This window comes from Ranitomeya imitator, chromosome 6 (assembly GCF_032444005.1).
Source record: "Ranitomeya imitator isolate aRanImi1 chromosome 6, aRanImi1.pri, whole genome shotgun sequence".
NCBI classification, from domain to species: Eukaryota; Metazoa; Chordata; class Amphibia; order Anura; family Dendrobatidae; genus Ranitomeya; species Ranitomeya imitator.
This window is the reverse complement of record NC_091287.1, coordinates 569,824,805-569,850,638: the sequence shown is the minus strand read 5'-3', so window position 1 is coordinate 569,850,638 and position 25,834 is coordinate 569,824,805. Positions and strand designations below refer to the sequence as shown.

Here is a 25,834-nt window from a genome sequence, read left to right as displayed (position 1 = left end):
TTAATAAATTTGCGATAGTAGTTTGCAAAACCTAAAAACCTCTGTAAGGCCTTAAGGTCCTCAGGATGCTCCCACTCAAAGACCGCCTTGACCTTAGTTGGATCCATACGAAAACCTGTGGAGGATAAGAAATAACCTAGAAATGGAATCTCTTTGACCGCGAACATGCATTTCTCAAGTTTGGCAAACAGTTTATTGTCCCTGAGTACCTGAAGGACCTGTCGTACATGATCCTGATGAGACTCGAGGTCAGGGAAATAATTTAAGATGTCATCGAGATATACCACCACAAACCTACCTATTAGGTGACTAAGTATATCATTGACAAAGTCTTGAAACACAGCAGGAGCATTACTTAACCCAAAAGGCATAACCAAGTTCTCGTAATGTCCCTCTGGAGTATTGAACTCCGTCTTCCATTCATCCCCTCCTTCATCCGAATGAGATTATTTGCCCCCCTGAGGTCTAATTTGGAGAACCATTTAGCCCCCACAATTTGATTAAAGAAGTCCGGAATAAGAGGGAGCGGGAAAGAATCCCGGACCGTAATTTGGTTTAATTCACGGAAGTCTAAGCATGGGCGTAAAACCCCGTCCTTCTTCTTAACAAAGAAGAACCCAGCAGCAATGGGAGACGACGAGGGTCAGATATGACCCTTGGCCAGACTCTCCGTGATATAGTCCTTCATGGCCTGTCTCTCTGGGGCAGAGATGTTGTATAGCCTACTCTTAGGCAGTTTAGCACCAGGAATGAGACGTATGGCGCAATCATAAGGATTGTGTGGAGGTAGCTCTCGACTCCCCTCCTCAGAGAATACATCCTCAAAATCTGAGATGAACTCTGGCAGAACCTGAGAACTCAACCCAGCCAGCCGAGTGCCCAGGCAATGTTCCTGACAAAACTCACTCCATCTAGTAATCTCCCGAGTCTGCCAGTCTAACACCGGGTTGTGTAACGTGAGCCATGGTAAACCAAGAACTACAGGCGACGGCAAACCCCCCAACACATAACAATCTATTGACTCAGAGTGCAACGCCCCTATTTGTAGGCTCACCCCACACGTCACTTCATATACTTCAAATTTATGTTATGAACCTATAACTCTGCCCTTCACCTCGCCAAACGGACCTACTTCACCACCCTGATCTCCTCACTATCCAACAACCCCAAGAAACTTAGTGACACCTTTCACTCCCTCCTCAGAAGAAGTCTCCAAGCTCCTCTCCTCTTCTCATCCGACTACATGCACCACTGACCCCATTCCCTCACACCTCCTCCAGTCTTTCTCTCCAGTCTTCACAACTCACCTAACTACAATCTTTAATCTCTCCCTCTCCTCTGGCATTTTCCCCTCCTTCTCCAAACACTCTATCATTACCCCATTACTAAAGAAACCCACCCTCGACCCATCCTGCACAAACAACTACAGACCGGTCTCCAATCTCCCCTTCATCTCTAAACTCTTGGAGTGCCTGATCTACTCCCGCCTTACCCATTACCTCTCCACTCACACCCTCCTAGACCCTCCACAGTCCGGTTTCCGCCCCCTACATTCGACAAACTGTACTCATCAAAGTGACCAATGATCTTCTGACAGCAAAATGTAACGGTGACCACTCTCAGCTCATTCTCCTCGACCTTTCTGCAGCTTTCGACACTGTTGACCACCCTCTCCTACCCTCTAGTCACTTGGCATTAAGGACACTGCTCTTTCCTGGTTCTCCTCCTACCTTTCTGACCGCTCCTTTAGTGTTCTGTTCTCTGGCTCCACTTCATCTCCTCTTCCTCTCACTGTCGGGGTACCACAGGGCTCAGTTCTTGGCCCCCTTCTCTTCTCCCTCTACACAGCCCCAATTGGACAGACCATCAGCAGATTTGGCTTTCAGTACCATCTTTATGCCGATGACACACAACTATACACGTCATCCCCTGACCTTACCCCCGATGTACTACAGAACACCACTGACTGTCTGTCCGCAGTCTCCAACATCATGTCTGCTCTCTATCTGAAACTCAACCTCTACAAAACTGAACTTCTTCTCCCGCCATCTACTAACCTCCCTAAACCTGACGTTTCCCTCTCCGTGGGTGGGACCATAATAACACCCCGGCAGCAGGCGCGCTGTCTGGGTGTTATGTTTGACTCCGATCTCTCCTTCACCTCCCATATACAATCTCTTGCCCGCTCGTGCCACTTACGCCTAAAGAACATCTCTAGAATCCGCCCTTTTCTCAGCATGGAAACAACAAAAACACTCACTGTCGCCCTGATCCACTCCCGCCTGGACTACTGTAACGCTCTACTAATTGGCCTCCCCCTCACTCGACTTTCCCCCCTGCAGTCCATCCTTAATGCAGCAGCCAGGGTCGTCCATCTGGCTAATCGTTACTCAGAGGCGTCCGCTCTTCGCCAGTCGTTACACTGGCTGCCCACTCATTACAGGATACAATTCAAAGTACTTGTTCTCACCCACAAAGCTCTCCACAGTGCGGCCCCCCCCTTAAAAGTGAACCTGGAAATTATAGGCCAGTAAGTCTAACCTCTATTGTTGGTAAAATATTTGAAGGGTTTCTGAGGGAAGTTATTCTGGATTATCTCAATGAGAATAAATGTTTAACTCCATATCAGCATGGGTTTATGAGAAATCGCTCCTGTCAAACCAATCTAATCAGTTTTTATGAAGAGGTAAGCTATAGGCTGGACCACGGTGAGTCATTGGACGTGGTATATCTCGATTTTTTCCAAAGCGTTTGATACCGTGCCGCACAAGAGGTTGGTACACAAAATGAGAATGCTTGGTCTGGGGGAAAATGTGTGTAAATGGGTTAGTAACTGGCTTAGTGATAGAAAGCAGAGGGTGGTTATAAATGGTATAGTCTCTAACTGGGTCGCTGTGACCAGTGGGGTACCGCAGGGGTCAGTATTGGGACCTGTTCTCTTCAACATATTCATTAATGATCTGGTAGAAGGTTTACACAGTAAAATATCGATATTTGCAGATGATACAAAACTATGTAAAGCAGTTAATACAAGAGAAGATAGTATTCTGCTACAGATGGATCTGGATAAGTTGGAAACTTGGGCTGAAAGGTGGCAGATGAAGTTTAACAATGATAAATGTAAGGTTATACACATGGGAAGAAGGAATCAATATCACCATTACACACTGAACGGGAAACCACTGGGTAAATCTGACAGGGAGAAGGACTTGGGGATCCTAGTTAATGATAAACTTACCTGGAGCAGCCAGTGCCAGGCAGCAGCTGCCAAGGCAAACAGGATCATGGGGTGCATTAAAAGAGGTCTGGATACACATGATGAGAGCATTATACTGCCTCTGTACAAATCCCTAGTTAGACCGCACATGGAGTACTGTGTCCAGTTTTGGGCACCGGTGCTCAGGAAGGATATAATGGAACTAGAGAGAGTACAAAGGAGGGCAACAAAATTAATAAAGGGGATGGGAGAACTACAATACCCAGATAGATTAGCGAAATTAGGATTATTTAGCCTAGAAAAAAGACGACTGAGGGGCGATCTAATAACCATGTATAAGTATATAAGGGGACAATACAAATATCTCGCTGAGGATCTGTTTATACCAAGGAAGGTGACGGGCACAAGGGGGCATTCTTTGCGTCTGGAGGAGAGAAGGTTTTTCCACCAACATAGAAGAGGATTCTTTACTGTTAGGGCAGTGAGAATCTGGAATTGCTTGCCTGAGGAGGTGGTGATGGCGAACTCAGTCGAGGGGTTCAAGAGAGGCCTGGATGTCTTCCTGGAGCAGAACAATATTGTATCATACAATTATTAGGTTCTGTAGAAGGACGTAGATCTGGGGATTTATTATGATGGAATATAGGCTGAACTGGATGGACAAATGTCTTTTTTCGGCCTTACTAACTATGTTACTATGTTACTATGTTACATCTCCTCCCTCATTTCTGTCTATCGGCCTAACCGACCTCTTCGCTCTGCAAATGACTTTCGACTAACCTCTGCACTATTCCGTACCTCTCACTCCCGACTACAAGACTTCTCCCGTGTGGTGCCAAGCCTCTGGAATGCTCTACCCCAAGAAATTAGGACCTTCCACAATTTGCATAGTTTTAGGCGCTCGCTCAAAACACATTTGTTCAGAGCGGCCTATCACGTTCCCTAATCAAAGTCATGTTATGTTTGTGTGTGTGTAGCCCATTCAGTATCTCCATCTATCCCCCACCCCCTGAAGATGGCCGGACCATCATTGTAAATACATCACTGTAAATACACACCTGTACTTTGTACCTCCCCACCTCATTGTAGATTGTAAGCTCTCACGAGCAGGGGCGGCTTATTGTGCTTTATTGTATTGTTAACCCCTTCATGACCCAGCCTATTTTGACCTTAATGACCTGGCCCTTTTTTGCAATTTTGACCAGTGTCCCTTTATGAAGTAATAACTCGGGAATGCTTCAACGGATCCTGGCGGTTCTGAGATTGTTTTTTCGTGACATATTGGGCTTCATGTTAGTGGTAAATTTAGGTCAATAAATTCTGCGTTTATTTGTGATAAAAACGGAAATTTGGCAAAAATTTTGAAAATTTTGCAATTTTCACATTTTGAATATTTATTCTGTTAAACCAGAGAGTTATGTGACACAAAATAGTTAATAAATAACATTTCCCACATGTCTACTTTACATCAGCACAATTTTGGAAACAAAATTTTTTTGACCAGCGATTTCTCATTTTTACAACGAAATTTATAAACCATTTTCTTTAGGGACCACCTCACATTTGAAGTCAGTTTGAGGGGTCTATATGGCTGAAAATACCCATAAGTGACACCATTCTAAAAACTGCACCCTTCAAGGTGCTCAAAACCACATTCAAGAAGTTTATTAACCCTTCAGGTGCTTCCCAGCAGCAGAAGCAACATGGAAGGAAAAAATGAACATTTAACTTTTTAGTCACAAAAATGATCTTTTAGCAACAATTTTTTTATTTTCCCAATGGTAAAAACCAGGGATTCAAGCTTGAGGAGGCTAATTTGCATATCCCAGGTGCCTTCTGGGAAAAGCGAAGAGTCTCCCTAAGCTAGAAGATCGTTGGGTACAGCCGGGACCAGCTGCTTGGAAAGAATCACCAAACCAGGGATTCAAGCTTGAGGAGGCTAATTTGCATATCCCAGGTGCCTTCTGGGAAAAGCGAAGAGTCTCCCTAAGCTAGAAGATCGTTGGGTACAGCCGGGACCAGCTGCTTGGAAAGAATCACCAAACCAGGGATTCAAGCTTGAGGAGGCTAATTTGCATATCCCAGGTGCCTTCTGGGAAAAGCGAAGAGTCTCCCTAAGCTAGAAGATCGTTGGGTACAGCCGGGACCAGCTGCTTGGAAAGAATCACCAAACCAGGGATTCAAGCTTGAGGAGGCTAATTTGCATATCCCAGGTGCCTTCTGGGAAAAGCGAAGAGTCTCCCTAAGCTAGAAGATCGTTGGGTACAGCCGGGACCAGCTGCTTGGAAAGAATCACCAAAGCAGGGATTCAAGCTTGAGGAGGCTAATTTGCATATCCCAGGTGCCTTCTGGGAAAAGCGAAGAGTCTCCCTAAGCTAGAAGATCGTTGGGTACAGCCGGGACCAGCTGCTTGGAAAGAATCACCAAACCAGGGATTCAAGCTTGAGGAGGCTAATTTGCATATCCCAGGTGCCTTCTGGGAAAAGCGAAGAGTCTCCCTAAGCTAGAAGATCGTTGGGTACAGCCGGGACCAGCTGCTTGGAAAGAATCACCAAACCAGGGATTCAAGCTTGAGGAGGCTAATTTGCATATCCCAGGTGCCTTCTGGGAAAAGCGAAGAGTCTCACTAAGCTAGAAGATCGTTGGGTACAGCCGGGACCAGCTGCTTGGAAAGAATCACCAAACCAGGGATTCAAGCTTGAGGAGGCTAATTTGCATATCCCAGGTGCCTTCTGGGAAAAGCGAAGAGTCTCCCTAAGCTAGAAGATCGTTGGGTACAGCCGGGACCAGCTGCTTGGAAAGAATCACCAAACCAGGGATTCAAGCTTGAGGAGGCTAATTTGCATATCCCAGGTGCCTTCTGGGAAAAGCGAAGAGTCTCCCTAAGCTAGAAGATCGTTGGGTACAGCCGGGACCAGCTGCTTGGAAAGAATCACCAAACCAGGGATTCAAGCTTGAGGAGGCTAATTTGCATATCCCAGGTGCCTTCTGGGAAAAGCGAAGAGTCTCCCTAAGCTAGAAGATCGTTGGGTACAGCCGGGACCAGCTGCTTGGAAAGAATCACCAAACCAGGGATTCAAGCTTGAGGAGGCTAATTTGCATATCCCAGGTGCCTTCTGGGAAAAGCGAAGAGTCTCCCTAAGCTAGAAGATCGTTGGGTACAGCCGGGACCAGCTGCTTGGAAAGAATCACCAAACCAGGGATTCAAGCTTGAGGAGGCTAATTTGCATATCCCAGGTGCCTTCTGGGAAAAGCGAAGAGTCTCCCTAAGCTAGAAGATCGTTGGGTACAGCCGGGACCAGCTGCTTGGAAAGAATCACCAAACCAGGGATTCAAGCTTGAGGAGGCTAATTTGCATATCCCAGGTGCCTTCTGGGAAAAGCGAAGAGTCTCCCTAAGCTAGAAGATCGTTGGGTACAGCCGGGACCAGCTGCTTGGAAAGAATCACCAAACCAGGGATTCAAGCTTGAGGAGGCTAATTTGCATATCCCAGGTGCCTTCTGGGAAAAGCGAAGAGTCTCCCTAAGCTAGAAGATCGTTGGGTACAGCCGGGACCAGCTGCTTGGAAAGAATCACCAAACCAGGGATTCAAGCTTGAGGAGGCTAATTTGCATATCCCAGGTGCCTTCTGGGAAAAGCGAAGAGTCTCCCTAAGCTAGAAGATCGTTGGGTACAGCCGGGACCAGCTGCTTGGAAAGAATCACCAAACCAGGGATTCAAGCTTGAGGAGGCTAATTTGCATATCCCAGGTGCCTTCTGGGAAAAGCGAAGAGTCTCCCTAAGCTAGAAGATCATTGGGTGCAGCCGGGACCAGCTGCTTGGAAAGAATCACCAAACCAGGGATTCAAGCTTGAGGAGGCTAATTTGCATATCCCAGGTGCCTTCTGGGAAAAGCGAAGAGTCTCCCTAAGCTAGAAGATCGTTGGGTGCAGCCGGGACCAGCTGCTTGGAAAGAATCACCAAACCAGGGATTCAAGCTTGAGGAGGCTAATTTGCATATCCCAGGTGCCTTCTGGGAAAAGCGAAGAGTCTCCCTAAGCTAGAAGATCGTTGGGTGCAGCCGGGACCAGCTGCTTGGAAAGAATCACCAAACCAGGGATTCAAGCTTGAGGAGGCTAATTTGCATATCCCAGGTGCCTTCTGGGAAAAGCGAAGAGTCTCCCTAAGCTAGAAGATCGTTGGGTGCAGCCGGGACCAGCTGCTTGGAAAGAATCACCAAACCAGGGATTCAAGCTTGAGGAGGCTAATTTGCATATCCCAGGTGCCTTCTGGGAAAAGCGAAGAGTCTCCCTAAGCTAGAAGATCGTTGGGTGCAGCCGGGACCAGCTGCTTGGAAAGAATCACCAAACCAGGGATTCAAGCTTGAGGAGGCTAATTTGCATATCCCAGGTGCCTTCTGGGAAAAGCGAAGAGTCTCCCTAAGCTAGAAGATCGTTGGGTGCAGCCGGGACCAGCTGCTTGGAAAGAATCACCAAACCAGGGATTCAAGCTTGAGAAGGCTAATTTGCATATCCCAGGTGCCTTCTGGGAAAAGCGAAGAGTCTCCCTAAGCTAGAAGATCGTTGGGTGCAGCCGGGACCAGCTGCTTGGAAAGAATCACCAAACCAGGGATTCAAGCTTGAGGAGGCTAATTTGCATATCCCAGGTGCCTTCTGGGAAAAGCGAAGAGTCTCCCTAAGCTAGAAGATCGTTGGGTGCAGCCGGGACCAGCTGCTTGGAAAGAATCACCAAACCAGGGATTCAAGCTTGAGGAGGCTAATTTGCATATCCCAGGTGCCTTCTGGGAAAAGCGAAGAGTCTCCCTAAGCTAGAAGATCGTTGGGTGCAGCCGGGACCAGCTGCTTGGAAAGAATCACCAAACCAGGGATTCAAGCTTGAGGAGGCTAATTTGCATATCCCAGGTGCCTTCTGGGAAAAGCGAAGAGTCTCCCTAAGCTAGAAGATCGTTGGGTGCAGCCGGGACCAGCTGCTTGGAAAGAATCACCAAACCAGGGATTCAAGCTTGAGGAGGCTAATTTGCATATCCCAGGTGCCTTCTGGGAAAAGCGAAGAGTCTCCCTAAGCTAGAAGATCGTTGGGTGCAGCCGGGACCAGCTGCTTGGAAAGAATCACCAAACCAGGGATTCAAGCTTGAGGAGGCTAATTTGCATATCCCAGGTGCCTTCTGGGAAAAGCGAAGAGTCTCCCTAAGCTAGAAGATCGTTGGGTGCAGCCGGGACCAGCTGCTTGGAAAGAATCACCAAACCAGGGATTCAAGCTTGAGGAGGCTAATTTGCATATCCCAGGTGCCTTCTGGGAAAAGCGAAGAGTCTCCCTAAGCTAGAAGATCGTTGGGTGCAGCCGGGACCAGCTGCTTGGAAAGAATCACCAAACCAGGGATTCAAGCTTGAGGAGGCTAATTTGCATATCCCAGGTGCCTTCTGGGAAAAGCGAAGAGTCTCCCTAAGCTAGAAGATCGTTGGGTACAGCCGGGACCAGCTGCTTGGAAAGAATCACCAAACCAGGGATTCAAGCTTGAGGAGGCTAATTTGCATATCCCAGGTGCCTTCTGGGAAAAGCGAAGAGTCTCCCTAAGCTAGAAGATCATTGGGTGCAGCCGGGACCAGCTGCTTGGAAAGAATCACCAAACCAGGGATTCAAGCTTGAGGAGGCTAATTTGCATATCCCAGGTGCCTTCTGGGAAAAGCGAAGAGTCTCCCTAAGCTAGAAGATCGTTGGGTGCAGCCGGGACCAGCTGCTTGGAAAGAATCACCAAACCAGGGATTCAAGCTTGAGGAGGCTAATTTGCATATCCCAGGTGCCTTCTGGGAAAAGCGAAGAGTCTCCCTAAGCTAGAAGATCGTTGGGTGCAGCCGGGACCAGCTGCTTGGAAAGAATCACCAAACCAGGGATTCAAGCTTGAGGAGGCTAATTTGCATATCCCAGGTGCCTTCTGGGAAAAGCGAAGAGTCTCCCTAAGCTAGAAGATCGTTGGGTGCAGCCGGGACCAGCTGCTTGGAAAGAATCACCAAACCAGGGATTCAAGCTTGAGGAGGCTAATTTGCATATCCCAGGTGCCTTCTGGGAAAAGCGAAGAGTCTCCCTAAGCTAGAAGATCGTTGGGTGCAGCCGGGACCAGCTGCTTGGAAAGAATCACCAAACCAGGGATTCAAGCTTGAGGAGGCTAATTTGCATATCCCAGGTGCCTTCTGGGAAAAGCGAAGAGTCTCCCTAAGCTAGAAGATCGTTGGGTGCAGCCGGGACCAGCTGCTTGGAAAGAATCACCAAACCAGGGATTCAAGCTTGAGAAGGCTAATTTGCATATCCCAGGTGCCTTCTGGGAAAAGCGAAGAGTCTCCCTAAGCTAGAAGATCGTTGGGTGCAGCCGGGACCAGCTGCTTGGAAAGAATCACCAAACCAGGGATTCAAGCTTGAGGAGGCTAATTTGCATATCCCAGGTGCCTTCTGGGAAAAGCGAAGAGTCTCCCTAAGCTAGAAGATCGTTGGGTGCAGCCGGGACCAGCTGCTTGGAAAGAATCACCAAACCAGGGATTCAAGCTTGAGGAGGCTAATTTGCATATCCCAGGTGCCTTCTGGGAAAAGCGAAGAGTCTCCCTAAGCTAGAAGATCGTTGGGTGCAGCCGGGACCAGCTGCTTGGAAAGAATCACCAAACCAGGGATTCAAGCTTGAGGAGGCTAATTTGCATATCCCAGGTGCCTTCTGGGAAAAGCGAAGAGTCTCCCTAAGCTAGAAGATCGTTGGGTGCAGCCGGGACCAGCTGCTTGGAAAGAATCACCAAACCAGGGATTCAAGCTTGAGGAGGCTAATTTGCATATCCCAGGTGCCTTCTGGGAAAAGCGAAGAGTCTCCCTAAGCTAGAAGATCGTTGGGTGCAGCCGGGACCAGCTGCTTGGAAAGAATCACCAAACCAGGGATTCAAGCTTGAGGAGGCTAATTTGCATATCCCAGGTGCCTTCTGGGAAAAGCGAAGAGTCTCCCTAAGCTAGAAGATCGTTGGGTGCAGCCGGGACCAGCTGCTTGGAAAGAATCACCAAACCAGGGATTCAAGCTTGAGGAGGCTAATTTGCATATCCCAGGTGCCTTCTGGGAAAAGCGAAGAGTCTCCCTTAGCTAGAAGATCGTTGGGTGCAGCCGGGACCAGCTGCTTGGAAAGAATCACCAAACCAGGGATTCAAGCTTGAGGAGGCTAATTTGCATATCCCAGGTGCCTTCTGGGAAAAGCGAAGAGTCTCCCTAAGCTAGAAGATGGTTGGGTGCAGCCGGGACCAGCTGCTTGGAAAGAATCACCAAACCAGGGATTCAAGCTTGAGGAGGCTAATTTGCATATCCCAGGTGCCTTCTGGGAAAAGCGAAGAGTCTCCCTAAGCTAGAAGATCGTTGGGTGCAGCCGGGACCAGCTGCTTGGAAAGAATCACCAAACCAGGGATTCAAGCTTGAGGAGGCTAATTTGCATATCCCAGGTGCCTTCTGGGAATTTTTGCCTGCAGGACATTAATGCAAGAGAGCTTGGCTGAGTAGATTACACAAGAAGGAAAACACACAGCAAGTCAGCAGGATCTAGAGGCAACATGGCAGATGTGACAACCTACATGGTGAGCTGCAGCATGTGCTACATGTTCACAGATCGACCAGAAGAAGAATCAAATTTCACCTGTCAGAAGTGTAGACTAGTGGCCCTTTTAGAAGAAAAGGTGCGGGGTCTGGAAGAAAGAATAGCAACTTTGAAACTCATCAAAGAGAATGAAGACTTTCTAGACAGAACAGAAGCATCTCTACTGGTCACAGAAGGTGAAAAAAGTGTCAGAGAACCTCCAAAAGCAGATGAGTGGAAGCATGTGACCAAAAGAAGCAAGAAGACCATGGAGAAATCACCAACCACACAACTGAAGAACCGATATCAAATCTTTGTAGAGGATGAAGATGGCACACCTAAGGATGAAGCAATACCAGCAAGCAAAAAAGAAAAGGGCACACAGCAACAAGTGACAGCAAAAAGTACAGCCAAGAAGCAACGAAGAGTGGTGGTGGTGGGAGACTCACTACTGAGAGGCACAGAAGCAGCCATCTGCAGACCGGACATAACTGCAAGAGAAGTATGCTGCCTTCCAGGTGCGATGATCAAGGATGTGACCGATAGGATACCAAAGCTCTTCAGCTCCAAGGACGTCCACCCATTTCTTCTGATACATGTTGGCACCAATGATACGGCAAGGAAGGACCTACCGACAATCTGCAAAGACTTTGAAGAGTTGGGGAAGAAAGTAAAGGAACTGGATGCACAGGTAGTTTTTTCTTCTATCCTTCCAGTAGACGGGCATGGCACCAGGAGATGGAACAGGATCCTTGATGCAAACAACTGGCTAAGACGATGGTGCAGACAACAAGGATTCGGATTCCTGGACCACGGTGTGAATTACTTGTACGATGGACTCCTCGCCAGAGACGGACTACACCTCAACAAACCTGGGAAAAACACATTCGCCAGAAGACTCGCTACACTCATCAGGAGGACGTTAAACTAGAAGAAGAGGGGACGGGAAGAAAAACATTAGACTTGAACAAAGAAGATCCAGGAAAACATACTCAGAAGGGAGGTAAGAACATTTCTAAAACAATCCACAGCGAGGAGATTGGAACAAAACAAAATCCTCTAAACTGCATGCTCGCAAACGCCAGAAGCCTGACAAACAAGATGGAAGAACTAGAAGCAGAAATATCTACAGGTAACTTTGACATAGTGGGAATAACCGAGACATGGTTAGATGAAAGCTATGACTGGGCAGTTAACTTACAGGGTTACAGTCTGTTTAGAAAGGATCGTAAAAATCGGAGAGGAGGAGGGGTTTGTCTCTATGTAAAGTCTTGTCTAAAGTCCACTTTAAGGGAGGATATTAGCGAAGGAAATGAGGATGTCGAGTCCATATGGGTCGAAATTCATGGAGGGAAAAATGGTAACAAAATTCTCATTGGGGTCTGTTACAAACCCCCAAATATAACAGAAACCATGGAAAGTCTACTTCTAAAGCAGATAGATGAAGCTGCAACCCATAATGAGGTCCTGGTTATGGGGGACTTTAACTACCCGGATATTAACTGGGAAACAGAAACCTGTGAAACCCATAAAGGCAACAGGTTTCTGCTAATAACCAAGAAAAATTATCTTTCACAATTGGTGCAGAATCCAACCAGAGGAGCAGCACTTTTAGACCTAATACTATCTAATAGACCTGACAGAATAACAAATCTGCAGGTGGTCGGGCATCTAGGAAATAGCGACCACAATATTGTACAGTTTCACCTGTCTTTCACTAGGGGGACTTGTCAGGGAGTCACAAAAACACTGAACTTTAGGAAGGCAAAGTTTGACCAGCTTAGAGATGCCCTTAATCTGGTAGACTGGGACAATATCCTCAGAAATAAGAATACAGATAATAAATGGGAAATGTTTAAGAACATCCTAAATAGGCAGTGTAAGCGGTTTATACCTTGTGGGAATAAAAGGACTAGAAATAGGAAAAACCCAATGTGGCTAAACAAAGAAGTAAGACAGGCAATTAACAGTAAAAAGAAAGCATTTGCACTACTAAAGCAGGATGGCACCATTGACGCTCTAAAAAACTATAGGGAGAAAAATACTTTATCTAAAAAACTAATTAAAGCTGCCAAAAAGGAAACAGAGAAGCACATTGCTAAGGAGAGTAAAACTAATCCCAAACTGTTCTTCAACTATATCAATAGTAAAAGAATAAAAACTGAAAATGTAGGCCCCTTAAAAAATAGTGAGGAAAGAATGGTTGTAGATGACGAGGAAAAAGCTAACATATTAAACACCTTCTTCTCCACGGTATTCACGGTGGAAAATGAAATGCTAGGTGAAATCCCAAGAAACAATGAAAACCCTATATTAAGGGTCACCAATCTAACCCAAGAAGAGGTGCGAAACCGGCTAAATAAGATTAAAATAGATAAATCTCCGGGTCCGGATGGCATACACCCACGAGTACTAAGAGAACTAAGTAATGTAATAGATAAACCATTATTTCTTATTTTTAGGGACTCTATAGCGACAGGGTCTGTTCCGCAGGATTGGCGCATAGCAAATGTGGTGCCAATATTCAAAAAGGGCTCTAAAAGTGAACCTGGAAATTATAGGCCAGTAAGTCTAACCTCTATTGTTGGTAAAATATTTGAAGGGTTTCTGAGGGATGTTATTCTGGATTATCTCAATGAGAATAACTGTGTAACTCCATATCAGCATGGGCTTATGAGAAATCGCTCTTGTCAAACCAATCTAATCAGTTTTTATGAAGAGGTAAGCTATAGACTGGACCACGGTGAGTCATTGGACGTGGTATATCTCGATTTTTCCAAAGCGTTTGATACCGTGCCGCACAAGAGGTTGGTACACAAAATGAGAATGCTTGGTCTGGGGTAAATTGTGTGTAAATGGGTTAGTAACTGGCTTAGTGATAGAAAGCAGAGGGTGGTTATAAATGGTATAGTCTCTAACTGGGTCGCTGTGACCAGTGGGGTACCGCAGGGGTCAGTATTGGGACCTGTTCTCTTCAACATATTCATTAATGATCTGGTAGAAGGTTTACACAGTAAAATATCGATATTTGCAGATGATACAAAACTATGTAAAGCAGTTAATACAAGAGAAGATAGTATTCTGCTACAGATGGATCTGGATAAGTTGGAAACTTGGGCTGAAAGGTGGCAGATGAGGTTTAACAATGATAAATGTAAGGTTATACACATGGGAAGAAGGAATCAATGTCACCATTACACACTGAATGGGAAACCACTGGGTAAATCTGACAGGGAGAAGGACTTGGGGATCCTAGTTAATGATAAACTTACCTGGAGCAGCCAGTGCCAGGCAGCAGCTGCCAAGGCAAACAGGATCATGGGGTGCATTAAAAGAGGTCTGGATACACATGATGAGAGCATTATACTGCCTCTGTACAAATCCCTAGTTAGACCGCACATGGAGTACTGTGTCCAGTTTTGGGCACCGGTGCTCAGGAAGGATATAATGGAACTAGAGAGAGTACAAAGGAGGGCAACAAAATTAATAAAGGGGATGGGAGAACTACAATACCCAGATAGATTAGCGAAATTAGGATTATTTAGTCTAGAAAAAAGACGACTGAGGGGCGATCTAATAACCATGTATAAGTATATAAGGGGACAATACAAATATCTCGCTGAGGATCTGTTTATACCAAGGAAGGTGAAGGGCACAAGGGGGCATTCTTTGCGTCTGGAGGAGAGAAGGTTTTTCCACCAACATAGAAGAGGATTCTTTACTGTTAGGGCAGTGAGAATCTGGAATTGCTTGCCTGAGGAGGTGGTGATGGCGAACTCAGTCGAGGAATTCAAGAGAGGCCTGGATGTCTTCCTGGAGCAGAACAATATTGTATCATACAATTAGGTTCTGTAGAAGGACATAGATCTGGGGATTTATTATGATGGAATATAGGCTGAACTGGATGGACAAATGTCTTTTTTCGGCCTTACTAACTATGTTACTATGTTACTATGTAAAAGGAGAAACTGAACCACGAAAGTTGTTGTCCAATTTGTCCTGAGTATGCTGATACCTCATATGTGGGGGTAAACCACTGTTTGGGTGCACGGCAGGGCTTGGAAGGGAAGGAGCGCCATTTGACTTTTTGAATGAAAAATTGGCTCCACTCTTTAGCAGACACCATGTCGCGTTTGGAGAGCCCCCGTGTGCCTAAAAATTGGAGCTCCCCCACAAGTGACCCCATTTTGGAAACTAGATGCCCCAAGGAACTTATCTAGATGCATAGTGAGCACTTTAAACCCTCAGGTGCTTCACAAATTGATCCGTAAAAATGAAAAAGTACTTTTTTTTTCACAAAAAATTTCTTTTCGCCTCAATTTTTTCATTTTCACATGGGCAATAGGATAAAATGGATCCTAAAGTTTGTTGGGCAATTTCTCCCGAGTACGCTGATACCTCATATGTGGGGGTAAACCACTGTTTGGGCACACGGCAGGGCTCGGAAGGGAAGGCGCGCCATTTGACTTTTTGAATGGAAAATTAGCTCCAATTGTTAGCGGACACCATGTCGCGTTTGGAGAGCCCCTGTGTGCCTAAACATTGGAGCTCCCCCACAAGTGACCCCATTTTGGAAACTAGACCCCCCAAGGAACTTATCTAGATGCATATTGAGCACTTTAAACCCCCAGGTGCTTCACAGAAGTTTATAACGCAGAGCCATGAAAATAAAAAATAATTTTTCTTTCCTCAAAAATGATATTTTAGCCTGGAATTTCCTATTTTGCAAAGGCTAATAGGAGAAATTGGACCCCAAATGTTGTTGTCCAGTTTGTCCTGAGTACGCTGATACCCCATATGTGGGGGTAAACCACTGTTTGGGTGCACGGCAGGGCTCGGAAGGGAAGGGAAGGCACGCCATTTGGCTTTTTAAATGGAAAATTAGCTCCAATCATTAGCGGACACCATGTCACGTTTGGAGAGCCCCTGTGTTCCTAAACATTGGAGCTCCCCCACAAGTGACCCCATTTTGGAAACTAGACCCCCAAAGGAACTAATCTAGATGTAAGGTGAGCACTTTGAACCCCCAACTGCTTCACAGAAGTTTATAACGCAGAGCCGTGAAAATAATAAATACGTTTTCTTTCCTCAAAAATAATTTTTTAGCCCAGAATTTTTTATTTTCCCAAGGGTTACAGGAGAAATTGGACCCCAAAAGTTGTTGTCCAGTTTCTCCTGAGTACGCTGATACCCCATGTGTGGGGGTAAACCACTGTTTGGGTACACGTCGGGGCTCAGAAGGGAGGGAGCACCATTTGACTTTTTGAATACAAAATTGGCTGGAATCAATGGTGGCGCCATGTTGCGTTTGGAGACCCCTGATGTGCCTAAACAGTGGAAACCCCTCAATTCTACCTCCAACATTAACCCCAACACCCCTAACCCTAATCCCAACTGTAGCCATAACCCTAATCACAACCCTAACCACAACCCTAATTCCAACCCAACCCTAACCCTAAGGCTTTGTGCCCACGTTGCGGATTCGTGAGATTTTTCCGCACCATTTTTGAAAAATCCGCGGGTAAAAGGCACTGCGTTTTACCTGTGGATTTACTGCGGATTTCCAGTGTTTTTTGTGCGGATTTCACCTGCGGATTCCTATTGAGGAGCAGGTGTAAAACGCTGCAGAATCCGCACAAAGAATTGACATGCTGCAGAAAATACAACGCAGCGTTTCCGCACCATGGGCACAGCGGATCCGCAGCAGTTTCCCATGAGTTTACAGTTCAATGTAAACCTATGGGAAACAAAAATCGCTGTACACATGCTGCAGAAAAACTGCACGGAAACGCAGCGGTTTACATTCCGCAGCATGTCACTTCTTTCTGGGGATTCCGCAGCGGTTTTACAACTGCTCCAATAGAAAACCGCAGTTGTAAAACCGCAGTGAAATGCGCAGAAAAACCGCGGTAAATCCGCCATAAATCCGCAGCGGTTTAGCACTGCGGATTTATCAAATCCGCTGCGGAAAAATCTGCAGAGGACCAGAATACGTGTGCACATATCGAAACCCTAACCCTAGTTCTAACCCCAACCTTAGTGGAAAAAAAAAATTCTTTATTATTGTCCCTACCTATGGGGGTGATAAAGGGGGGGTTAATTTACTATTTTTTTTATTTTGATCACTGTGATAGGTTTTATCACAGTGATCAAAATGTACCTGGAATGAATCTGCCGGTTGGCAGATTCGGCGGGCGCACTGCGCATGCGCCCGCCATTTTGGGAGATGGCGGCGCCCATGGAGAAGACGGACAGACCCCGGGAGGATCGGTAAGTATGATGGGGTGGGGGGGCACCAGGGGGTGGATCGGAGCATGGGGGGGTGGATCGGAGTGCGGGGGGTGGATCGGAGCACGGGGGGGATCGGAGCATGGGGGGGTGGATCGGAGAGCGGGGGGGTGGAGCATGGGGGGGTGGATTGGAGCACGGGGGGGCGGATAGGAGCAGGGAGGGGGATTGGAGTGTAGGGGGGTTGGATCGGAGCACGGGGTGGGATTGGAGCACGGGGGGAGCGGACAAGAGCACGGGGGGAGCGGACAGGAGGACGGAGGGGAGCGGGGCAGTGTCCAGGACTGATCGGTGGCTTGGGGGGGTGATCGGTGGGCTGGGGGGGGGGCAGACCAGTGTTTCCAGCCATGGCCGATGATATTGCAGCATCGGCCATGGCTGGATTGTAATATTTCACCAGTTTTAATAGGTGAAATATTACAAATCGCTCTGATTGGCAGTTTCACTTTCAACAGCCAATCAGAGCGATCGTAGCCACGGGGGGGTGAAGTAACCCCCCCTGGGCTAAACTACCACTCCCCCTGTCCCTGCAGATCGGGTGAAATTGGAGTTAACCCTTTCACCCGATCTGCAGGGACGCGATCTTTCCATGACGCCACATAGGCGTCACAGGTCGGATTGGCACCGACTTTCATGACGCCTACGTGGCGTCAAAGGTCGGGAAGGGGTTAACGTTGTTACTTATGACTGTTGTGTTTGAAACTGTAAAGCGCTGCGGAATATGTTGGCGCTATATAAATAAAGATTATTATTATTTTTAAGTCGTGACCAGATTTCGGAACAGGTAGAGTGCACAATGCCTGATATTGTGTATTTTCCAATTAAAAATTCATGATGCAGTGCCGCATATGAAAGACCGGTTGTGAGGAAGCTAAAAGTGAAATGAAAAAGAAAATAATCAGATAAAATTTAGCATCTAGAAATAAGTTAACAGTTAATTAATTTTCAGTCTGTTCAGAAAAAGCCATAAAAAAATGTGATTTTTAACACTGGCAATGTTATTTGTAAATGAGCAAAACATTATGATTAATTACAGGGTTTTGTTTTTTTTTAAATGCAAAAATTACAAAAGGTGTTATGTTCAGAATTAAACCAAAAATGTATAAACATGATCCACATAGAGGAGGAGGAACACACAGTGTGACATAAGGCTGAGGCGCTCCTCGGCTGGAATACACGGGCGCGTCCTGGTGTCCTTACAGGTTGTCCCAGGACACGTTCTCCACAAAACATCACAGGTGGCTCATGCGGCAATATTGGTAAAACTTGCCGGGATGTGTCCGCAGAGATGCATAGAGATGGTGGCAATGGCGTCGCCTCAAGAGCGGATGGACCCACATTCGTCACCTCCTCCATGGATCCACCATCACTGGGTATGGCTGCCCAAAGAGTCGTGACAAAACCCAGGTGTAACGCACCCGCTGAATTGGGGTGAAATAAAGTCTGTCAGACATGTTTCCCAATAATCAGAAATCCACAAACCAAGCCACGGCCAGAACCTGCCCAGACTGGAGGGTGACACCTGCTGTAGAGGCAATAAATAGGGTGCTGATTATGTTTTAAATTATTTTCAGGCCTAAAAACCGTTAAATGTCCATTTTGCAAGGGTGCAAGGAAAAAACGCTATACGGAAGTCATACGGATACTTTTTGGAGAAAAAAATTGCATCCTCGCATTGAATACGGATGACATACGGGTCACTGTTCATGAACATTTCTGCGAATCTCGGCAGTAAAAAACGGACCGTATTTTTATACGTTTGGTGTGACGCCGGCCTTAGACTCGGTCTACTACATCTGAGTGTCCTCCATCTCCTGGTGGTGGACACTTCCAAAAATGATATGATCCATGTCAGAGCACATGTTGGCTCTGCACAGTCTATTGTCCCGCCAGTCCACATGTCTGGACCCAAGCTTGGCTGAGTGATTTCTGATTTATGCCCCGACGAGGACCCAGAACGCAGTGTGAATGCACCTAAGTCATCATTCAGTTGACGGAGCAGAGCGGATTGTGGTGGAGCCGGAGAGACAGGCCCGAATCTCTCTGACCAGAGACTGCACAGGTAATGGGCACAATCTGCGAGTATCACTGGTAGCTGGGGCAGTTGTTTTCCGGGAGCGAGTGGGCAGCAGATAGATCTGGGACTAGCTGAGCCGTGTCCGAGTAGCCCGGGTCTGTATTGCTTAGTTAGCGCCTGGACAAGGCGGGCATTTTAGGTTTATAGTTCTGGCTTTGGTTCTGTGCAACCTGTGGAAATAAACTTGACATTGTTTTGACACAAGAATCCAGGGCCTGTGTGAACGCTGCCTACTGCTACACGGGTTTGATATCTCGTTTTCCTGTTTCCTTTAACTTGAACTAATTCCTTACTTTTTTGTTAGACTTTTCAGGAGCCCTTTGTCCCTGTGCAGCTCCCTCCACAATCCCCACTGCTGAGTCCTCCTGCAGTCAAGGCGTGCTCTACAGCATCTACGAGCCTCCAGGATGATGAGCTTTCTGTGAAGATCCCGGAAATGGTGCCGGTCCCGGAGATGGTGCCGGTCTCGGAGATGGTGCCGATCCCAGAGATGGTGCCAGTCCCGGAGATCCCAGCTTTCCTTCTCCAGTTCCAGGATCAGAGTTGGTTCTCCGTTATTCTGCTGGAAGCTGAGGTGATGGAGCCTACGGTGTGATAATCTTATCATTATGGCGCTTAATTTCCTTTCTACACAGACTTGCATTTTATTATAAATACAAATTAATATCTGAACGGATATCACAGTGTAGAGGGATCATCGTTATTCTCATTTGCACATGGAAATAATAATAATCTTTATTTTTATATAGTGCTATCATATTCCGCAGCGCTTTACAGTTTTGCACACATTATTGTCCCCGATGGGGCTCACAATCTAAATTCCCTATCAGTATGTTTTTGGAATGTGGGAGGAAACCGGAGAACCTGGAGGAAACCCACACAAACACGGAGAGAACATACAAACTCTTTGCAGATGTCGTCCTGGGTGGAATTTGAACCCAGGACTCCAGCGCTGCAAGGCTTCTGTGCCCCATGGAAACACAAGAATGAAACTGAAAGGAAGATACATTAGAAAGTTTTTGACAGTGAGGGTGATCAATGAGTGGGACAGGCTGCCATGAGAGGTGGTGAGTAGTGATGAGCGAGTGTACTCGTTGCTCCGGTGACCTCCGAGTATTTGTAACTGCTCGGAGATTAAGTTTTCATCGCCTCTGCAGCATGAATCCGAGATCATCCGAGCGTGCTCGGGAAAACCTGAGCAACGAGTATATTCACTCATCACTAGTAGTGAGTTCTCCTTCAATGGAAGTCTTCACTCAGAGGTTGGACAGACATCTGTCAGGGTGGTGGATAATCGGACGTGTTGAGGCGTGGAATTCTAGAGGATGAGGGGATATTTGGGAGAAATCTTGGAGGCGGTTGTATGAGGAACGAATAAGTGTGGAGGAGAGTAGGAGGTCTTGGGAGGATCGGAGATTACGTGAGGGAAGATATTGGGAGATTAGTTCAGAGATATAGGGAGGGGACAGGTTGTTGATGGCTTTGTATATCAGTGTTAAGGTACCTTCACACTAAGCGACGCTGCAGCGATACCGACAACGATGTCGATCGCTGCAGCGTCCCTGTTTGGTCGCTGGAGAGCTGTCACACAGACAGCTCTCCAGTGACCAACGATGCCGAGGTCCCCGGTAACCAGGGTAAACATCGGGTTACTAAGCGCAGGGCCGCGCTTAGTAACCCGATGTTTACCCTGGTTACCAGTGAAGACATCGCTGAATCGGCGTCACACACGCCGATTCAGCGATGTCTGCAGGGAGTCCAGCGACGAAATAAAGTTCTGGCCTTCTAGCTCCGACCAACGACATCACAGCAGGATCCTGATCGCTGCTGCGAGTCAAACTGAACGATGTCGCTATCCAGGACGCTGCAACGTCACGGATCGCTATCGTTATCGTTGTGAAGTTGTTTAGTGTGAAGGTACCTTTAGTAGTTTGAACTGGATTAGTTGGGGACTTGGGAGCCAGTGGAGGGATTTGCAGAGGGGAGAAGCAGGGGAGTAGCGAGGAGGGAGGTGGATTAGCCGGGCAGCAGAGTTGAGGACAGCCTGGGGCGGTGCAAGAGAGTTAGCGGGAAGGCCTCAGAGGAGGGTGTTGCAGTAATCGAGGCGGGAGATGGTGAGGGCATACACAAGAGTTTTGGTAGATTGTGGGGTGAGGAAGAGATGGATTCTGGCAATATTCTTGAGTTGGAGGCTACAGGAGGTGGCAAGAGTTTGGACGTGCGGTTTGAAGGACAGGTCGAGAGTTACCCCGAGGCAGCGGATTTCAGGTGCGGGAGAGAGTGTGATGCCATTTACCATAATAGATAGATCAGGTAGGGGGGATACGTGAGGTGGGGGAAAGATGATGAGTTCAGTTTTGTCTACATTGAGTTTTAGGAAGCGAGAGGTGAAGAAGGAGGATATGGCTGATAGACACTCTGGGATTCTGGGCAGCAGAGAGGTGACATCTGGGCCAGAGAGGTAGATCTGAGTGTCGTCCGCATACAGGTGGCACTGAAAGCCATGGGACTTTATGAGTTGTCCTAGGCCAAGGGTATAAATGGAAAAAAGTAGGGGCCCTAGGACAGAGCCTTGAGGGACTCCAACAGAGAGAGGGCGGGGTGAGGAAGTAGTGTGGGAGTGGGAAACGCTAAATGTGCGGTCGGAAAGGTATGAGGCAATCCAGGACAGGGCAAGGTCTTTGATGCCAAGGGAAGAAAGAATCTGTAGCAGTAGGCAGTGGTCGACTGTGTCAAAAGCAGAGGACAGGTCAAGAAGGAGGAGGATGGAGAACTATCTGTTAGCTTTGGCTGTGAGTAAGTCATTAGTAATTTTTGTCAGGGCAGTTTCGGTGGAGTGGTGGGAGCGGAAGCCAGATTGGAGGTTGTCAAGGAGAGAGTTAGATGAGAGGTGGGAGGAAAGTTGACCATGGACATGCTGCTCAAGGAGTTTTGAAGCAAACAGGAGCAGTGATATGGGGCTATAGCTGGGCATAGCAGTTGGTTCAGAGGTTAGTTTTTTTGAGGATGGGTGTGATGGTGGCATGTTTCAAGGCAGAGGGGAAGGTTCTAGAAGATAACGATAGGTTGAAGAGATGGGTTAGGGCTGGAATGAGCATATTGGTGAGGTTGGGGAGCAGGTGGGGAGGTATGAGGTCAAGTGCACAGGTGGTGAGGTGTGATTTGGAAAAGAGCTGAGTAAGCTCTACTTCAGTGATGTTGGAGAGGGAGGTTATTAGGGAAGGGCAGAAGTCTGGTATATGGAGTGGTTGGGGTGATGGAACAGTAAAGGTTTGCCTTGTTTGGTCGAACTTGTTTTTGAAGTAGGTGGCAAAGTTCTCGGAAGAGATGAGGGGAGTTGGAGGTGGCAGTGGTGGGCGGAGGAGAGAGTTAAATGTGCTGAACAGTTGTTTTTGGTTGTAGGATAATGAAGATACAAGGTTTGTGAAATAGGTCTGTTTGGCAGAGGTGAGGGCGGATCTGTGGTCGGTCATTGCAGCACCGTGATTCTTTTCTATTTTAGCCATTGTAATGTAGATTTGCTGCTATGCTCAGGATCATTGGCCTGTTGCATGACTCAGTTTCTGCAAAATCACATGTGATTCTAAAATATTTTGGTATGTGGAAAAGTTCCTGCTCTACTCAAATGACTGCAATGTGTCCAGGTCATGAGGCTACATTACAAGCCCAAATCGTGACCCATCCACCACAGTGCTGGACACCTGGTATGAGGTCTTTGTGCCAATATGCTTTGTTTGATTTTCACCTAGCGTGGCATATGGAATTAGGCCCAAACATCTCCACTTGGGTTTCATCTGTCTAAAGGATATTGTTTAGTAAGAATTGTCTCTTTTGGGGCTGACTGGACCATGCACTGTGGTTGGTGATGTGCTCCTTCCATTTGTCGTTCTCCATCTCTCGTTTGAACTCGATGTACATTTGTGTTTTTCCAAAAGTATTAACTAAATAATTATGTAACTCTTCCAAACAAGCCACACTTGTTCATGTTCTTGCTAATTGTGCTTTCATGAACTTCTACATTGAACAGGTGAACTGGGGCCTTTAGAGTCTGAGCTGTAGTTCTTAGGTGTTTTGCAGCTTCTCTGACCTAGAATGAACTTGCTGGATCGTCCACTCCTAAGATTGTCAGCTGTCTTGAATGATTTCTATGTGTGAATAATCTTTCTTTCTGTAGAATGATGGACTCCAGATTGTCTCTAAATGTCTTTATCACCCTTCCCAGATCATCGCTGATGTCTTTCCTCCTTAGCGTTGTGGTAGAACACACCTGAATGCTCCAGACCAGCAAACTGATAAAACTTCTGCTTTTATAGAGGTTGTCACATGCTGCTACTTACGCTGTTAATTCCTAAGGAAGGAGTAAGGGTGTACTTAATTTCCCACTTGCTGCCTCTGCATTTTGGCCTAATTTTTGGTAAATAAATAATGACACGGTGTAATTTGTGGTATGTAGTTAATCTCGGCCGAATTTCTGATGACAGATTATTTTTATTATGTTCTAATGTGTAAAACCAAAGAATTCAAAGGGGGTGTACTTATTTTTTGCCTGCCTGCATGTGATGTTGACAAGGGTTGTTCTGTGCTGTGTTATCAGCCTTCATAGTCCATATTACAGTGACTGCCTTTGCTTCTTTACTCGCAGGCCCTGTACCCTGACTTTGAGTCGCGCCTGCTTCGGGCATTGCTCCAGACTGGGCTGCCGACGTGCACTCAGCTGGTTCATGCGCTTCAGACTTTACACCGTCAAGGACACCTGAAATACCCCGACCGCCTCCTCCAAACCCTCACAGATGTCATTAAGCGTGAGACTGACCTGACGGTAAGCTAAGAGCCCTGACTTCAACTCTCCACCACACTCGTCCTATTCTTCCTACAGACCCTACACATTACTCTGGGGACCACCAACAGAATGCTTCTCCCTGCAGGTGTGTGAGCAGCAGGACTTTGTCTGGCTCTGTCTGCACTGCATGAATGACCTGTCCAGGGAGAGCAGGGAGCTGATGGTCGAGCTCCTCGTAACGTGTACGCAGCTCCCAGCCCTGCACAGGTAGGTGCACACAATGTGGAAGTCAGCGCTCGTACATCTACACTAAGGCAGTGGCTACCGCAGTCACCACCTGATGACAGAAGGTAAGTGGCGCTAGAAACGAGGTAGAACTCAACATACTGAAGGTCATGAAAAGTCCCAAATGATCAGAGTTACAGAGATTTCTGCAACTTCCCGGGACTGCTACAAATCTGTGAGTGAGGAACATCTGTCTGGGCAGCACTGCAGCTGGGCACTATTACTGGGCAGCACTGCAGGTGGGCACTATTACTGGGCAGCACTGCAGCTGGGCACTATTACTGGGCAGCACAATTGCTGAGACCTACTGCTGAGCCCTACTGCTGGGCTGCACTACTGCTGAGCCCTACTGCTGGGCACTACTGTTGGGCAGCAGTACTAGGCACTATTGCTGGGACTACAGCTGGGTACTACTTCTGGGCAGCGCTACAGCCATGCACTACTGCTGGGCAGCAATATGAAGCATTGCTGCAGGGCAGCACTATAGCTGGAAAATACTGCTGGGCAGCACAATCGCTGGGCACTACTGCTGGGCAGCACTACTATGCACTACTGCTGGGCAGCACCACTGCTGGACACCACTGCTGGTCAGCACTACTAGGCACCACTGCTGGGCAGCACTACTGCTAGGCACTACTGCGGAGAGCATTACTGCTGGGCAGCACAATCGGGCACTGCTGCTGGGAAACACTACTAGGCACTACTGCTGGACAGCACCACTGTTGGGCACTACTGCTGGTCAGCACTACAGCTGGGCACTACTGCTGGGCACTACCACTAACTACTACAATTCCTGGAGACTTAATAGCTGCCTACAAATATCTGAAGGGCTGTCACAGTGTAGAAGGATCATCTTTATTCTCATTTGCACATGGAAACGAGAAGCAATGGGATGTAACTGAATGGGAGGAGACACTGATTAGATATTAAAAAAAACTTTTTGACAGTGATGGTGATCAATGAGTGGAACAGGCGGCCACGAGAGGTGGTGAGTTCTCCTCCAATGGAAGTCTTCACACAGAGGCTGGACAGACATCTGTCTGGGATGGTTTAGTGACTCCTGCATTGAGAAGAGGGTTGGACACGATGACCCTGGAGGTCCCTTCCAACTCTACCATTCTAGGTTCTATAAGGAAATGTAAAGTAGAGCTGACACTATGGGAATTGCTTTTGTATGAGCTCCTTTGACTTTTCCATTGTTCTCATCACTTGTCCATCAGTCTTATAACCAGTAGTATGGCCAAGTGTGATCAGAGAGATATCTTGTCCTGCAGAGTGATGAGTATCTTGCGATCTGGCTGCACATTGTGTTGTGCTTTTCTCCAGTGGGCTCATTTGCAGAGTAACGTGGTCAGTTTGGTTTGTTTTACGGTTCAGTTATTTGTCTTTGAAGGTGTCCAGGGATGAGATCTGTGACCCCCGTCACGAGTTCTGGAGAGCACCGGCTGTGTAACTGTGCGCACGTGGAGTATTTGCCTGCATAAATTTCTACAAGCTTTCTGCATCTTTTGACAGCAAAACACTGCAGAAAATCCGCAGCATCTTTGGTACTTTGTTGCATGTGAATTCAATGGGTCAAAAGCAAACAAAGAATT

General features: G+C 47.1%; 1 protein-coding gene across 1 annotated transcript in view; it reads left to right on the top strand.

The window, feature by feature from the left end:
- The window catches only part of WDR97 (WD repeat domain 97), a 519,753-nt gene that overhangs the window by 337,678 nt on the left and 156,241 nt on the right, over window positions 1-25,834 (top strand). The window contains exons 16-18 of the mRNA XM_069732096.1: window positions 19,479-19,748; window positions 23,817-23,993; window positions 24,100-24,221. Coding sequence (XP_069588197.1) covers window positions 19,479-19,748; window positions 23,817-23,993; window positions 24,100-24,221 — 569 coding nt within the window. The remainder of the gene's footprint in view (window positions 1-19,478; window positions 19,749-23,816; window positions 23,994-24,099; window positions 24,222-25,834) is intronic.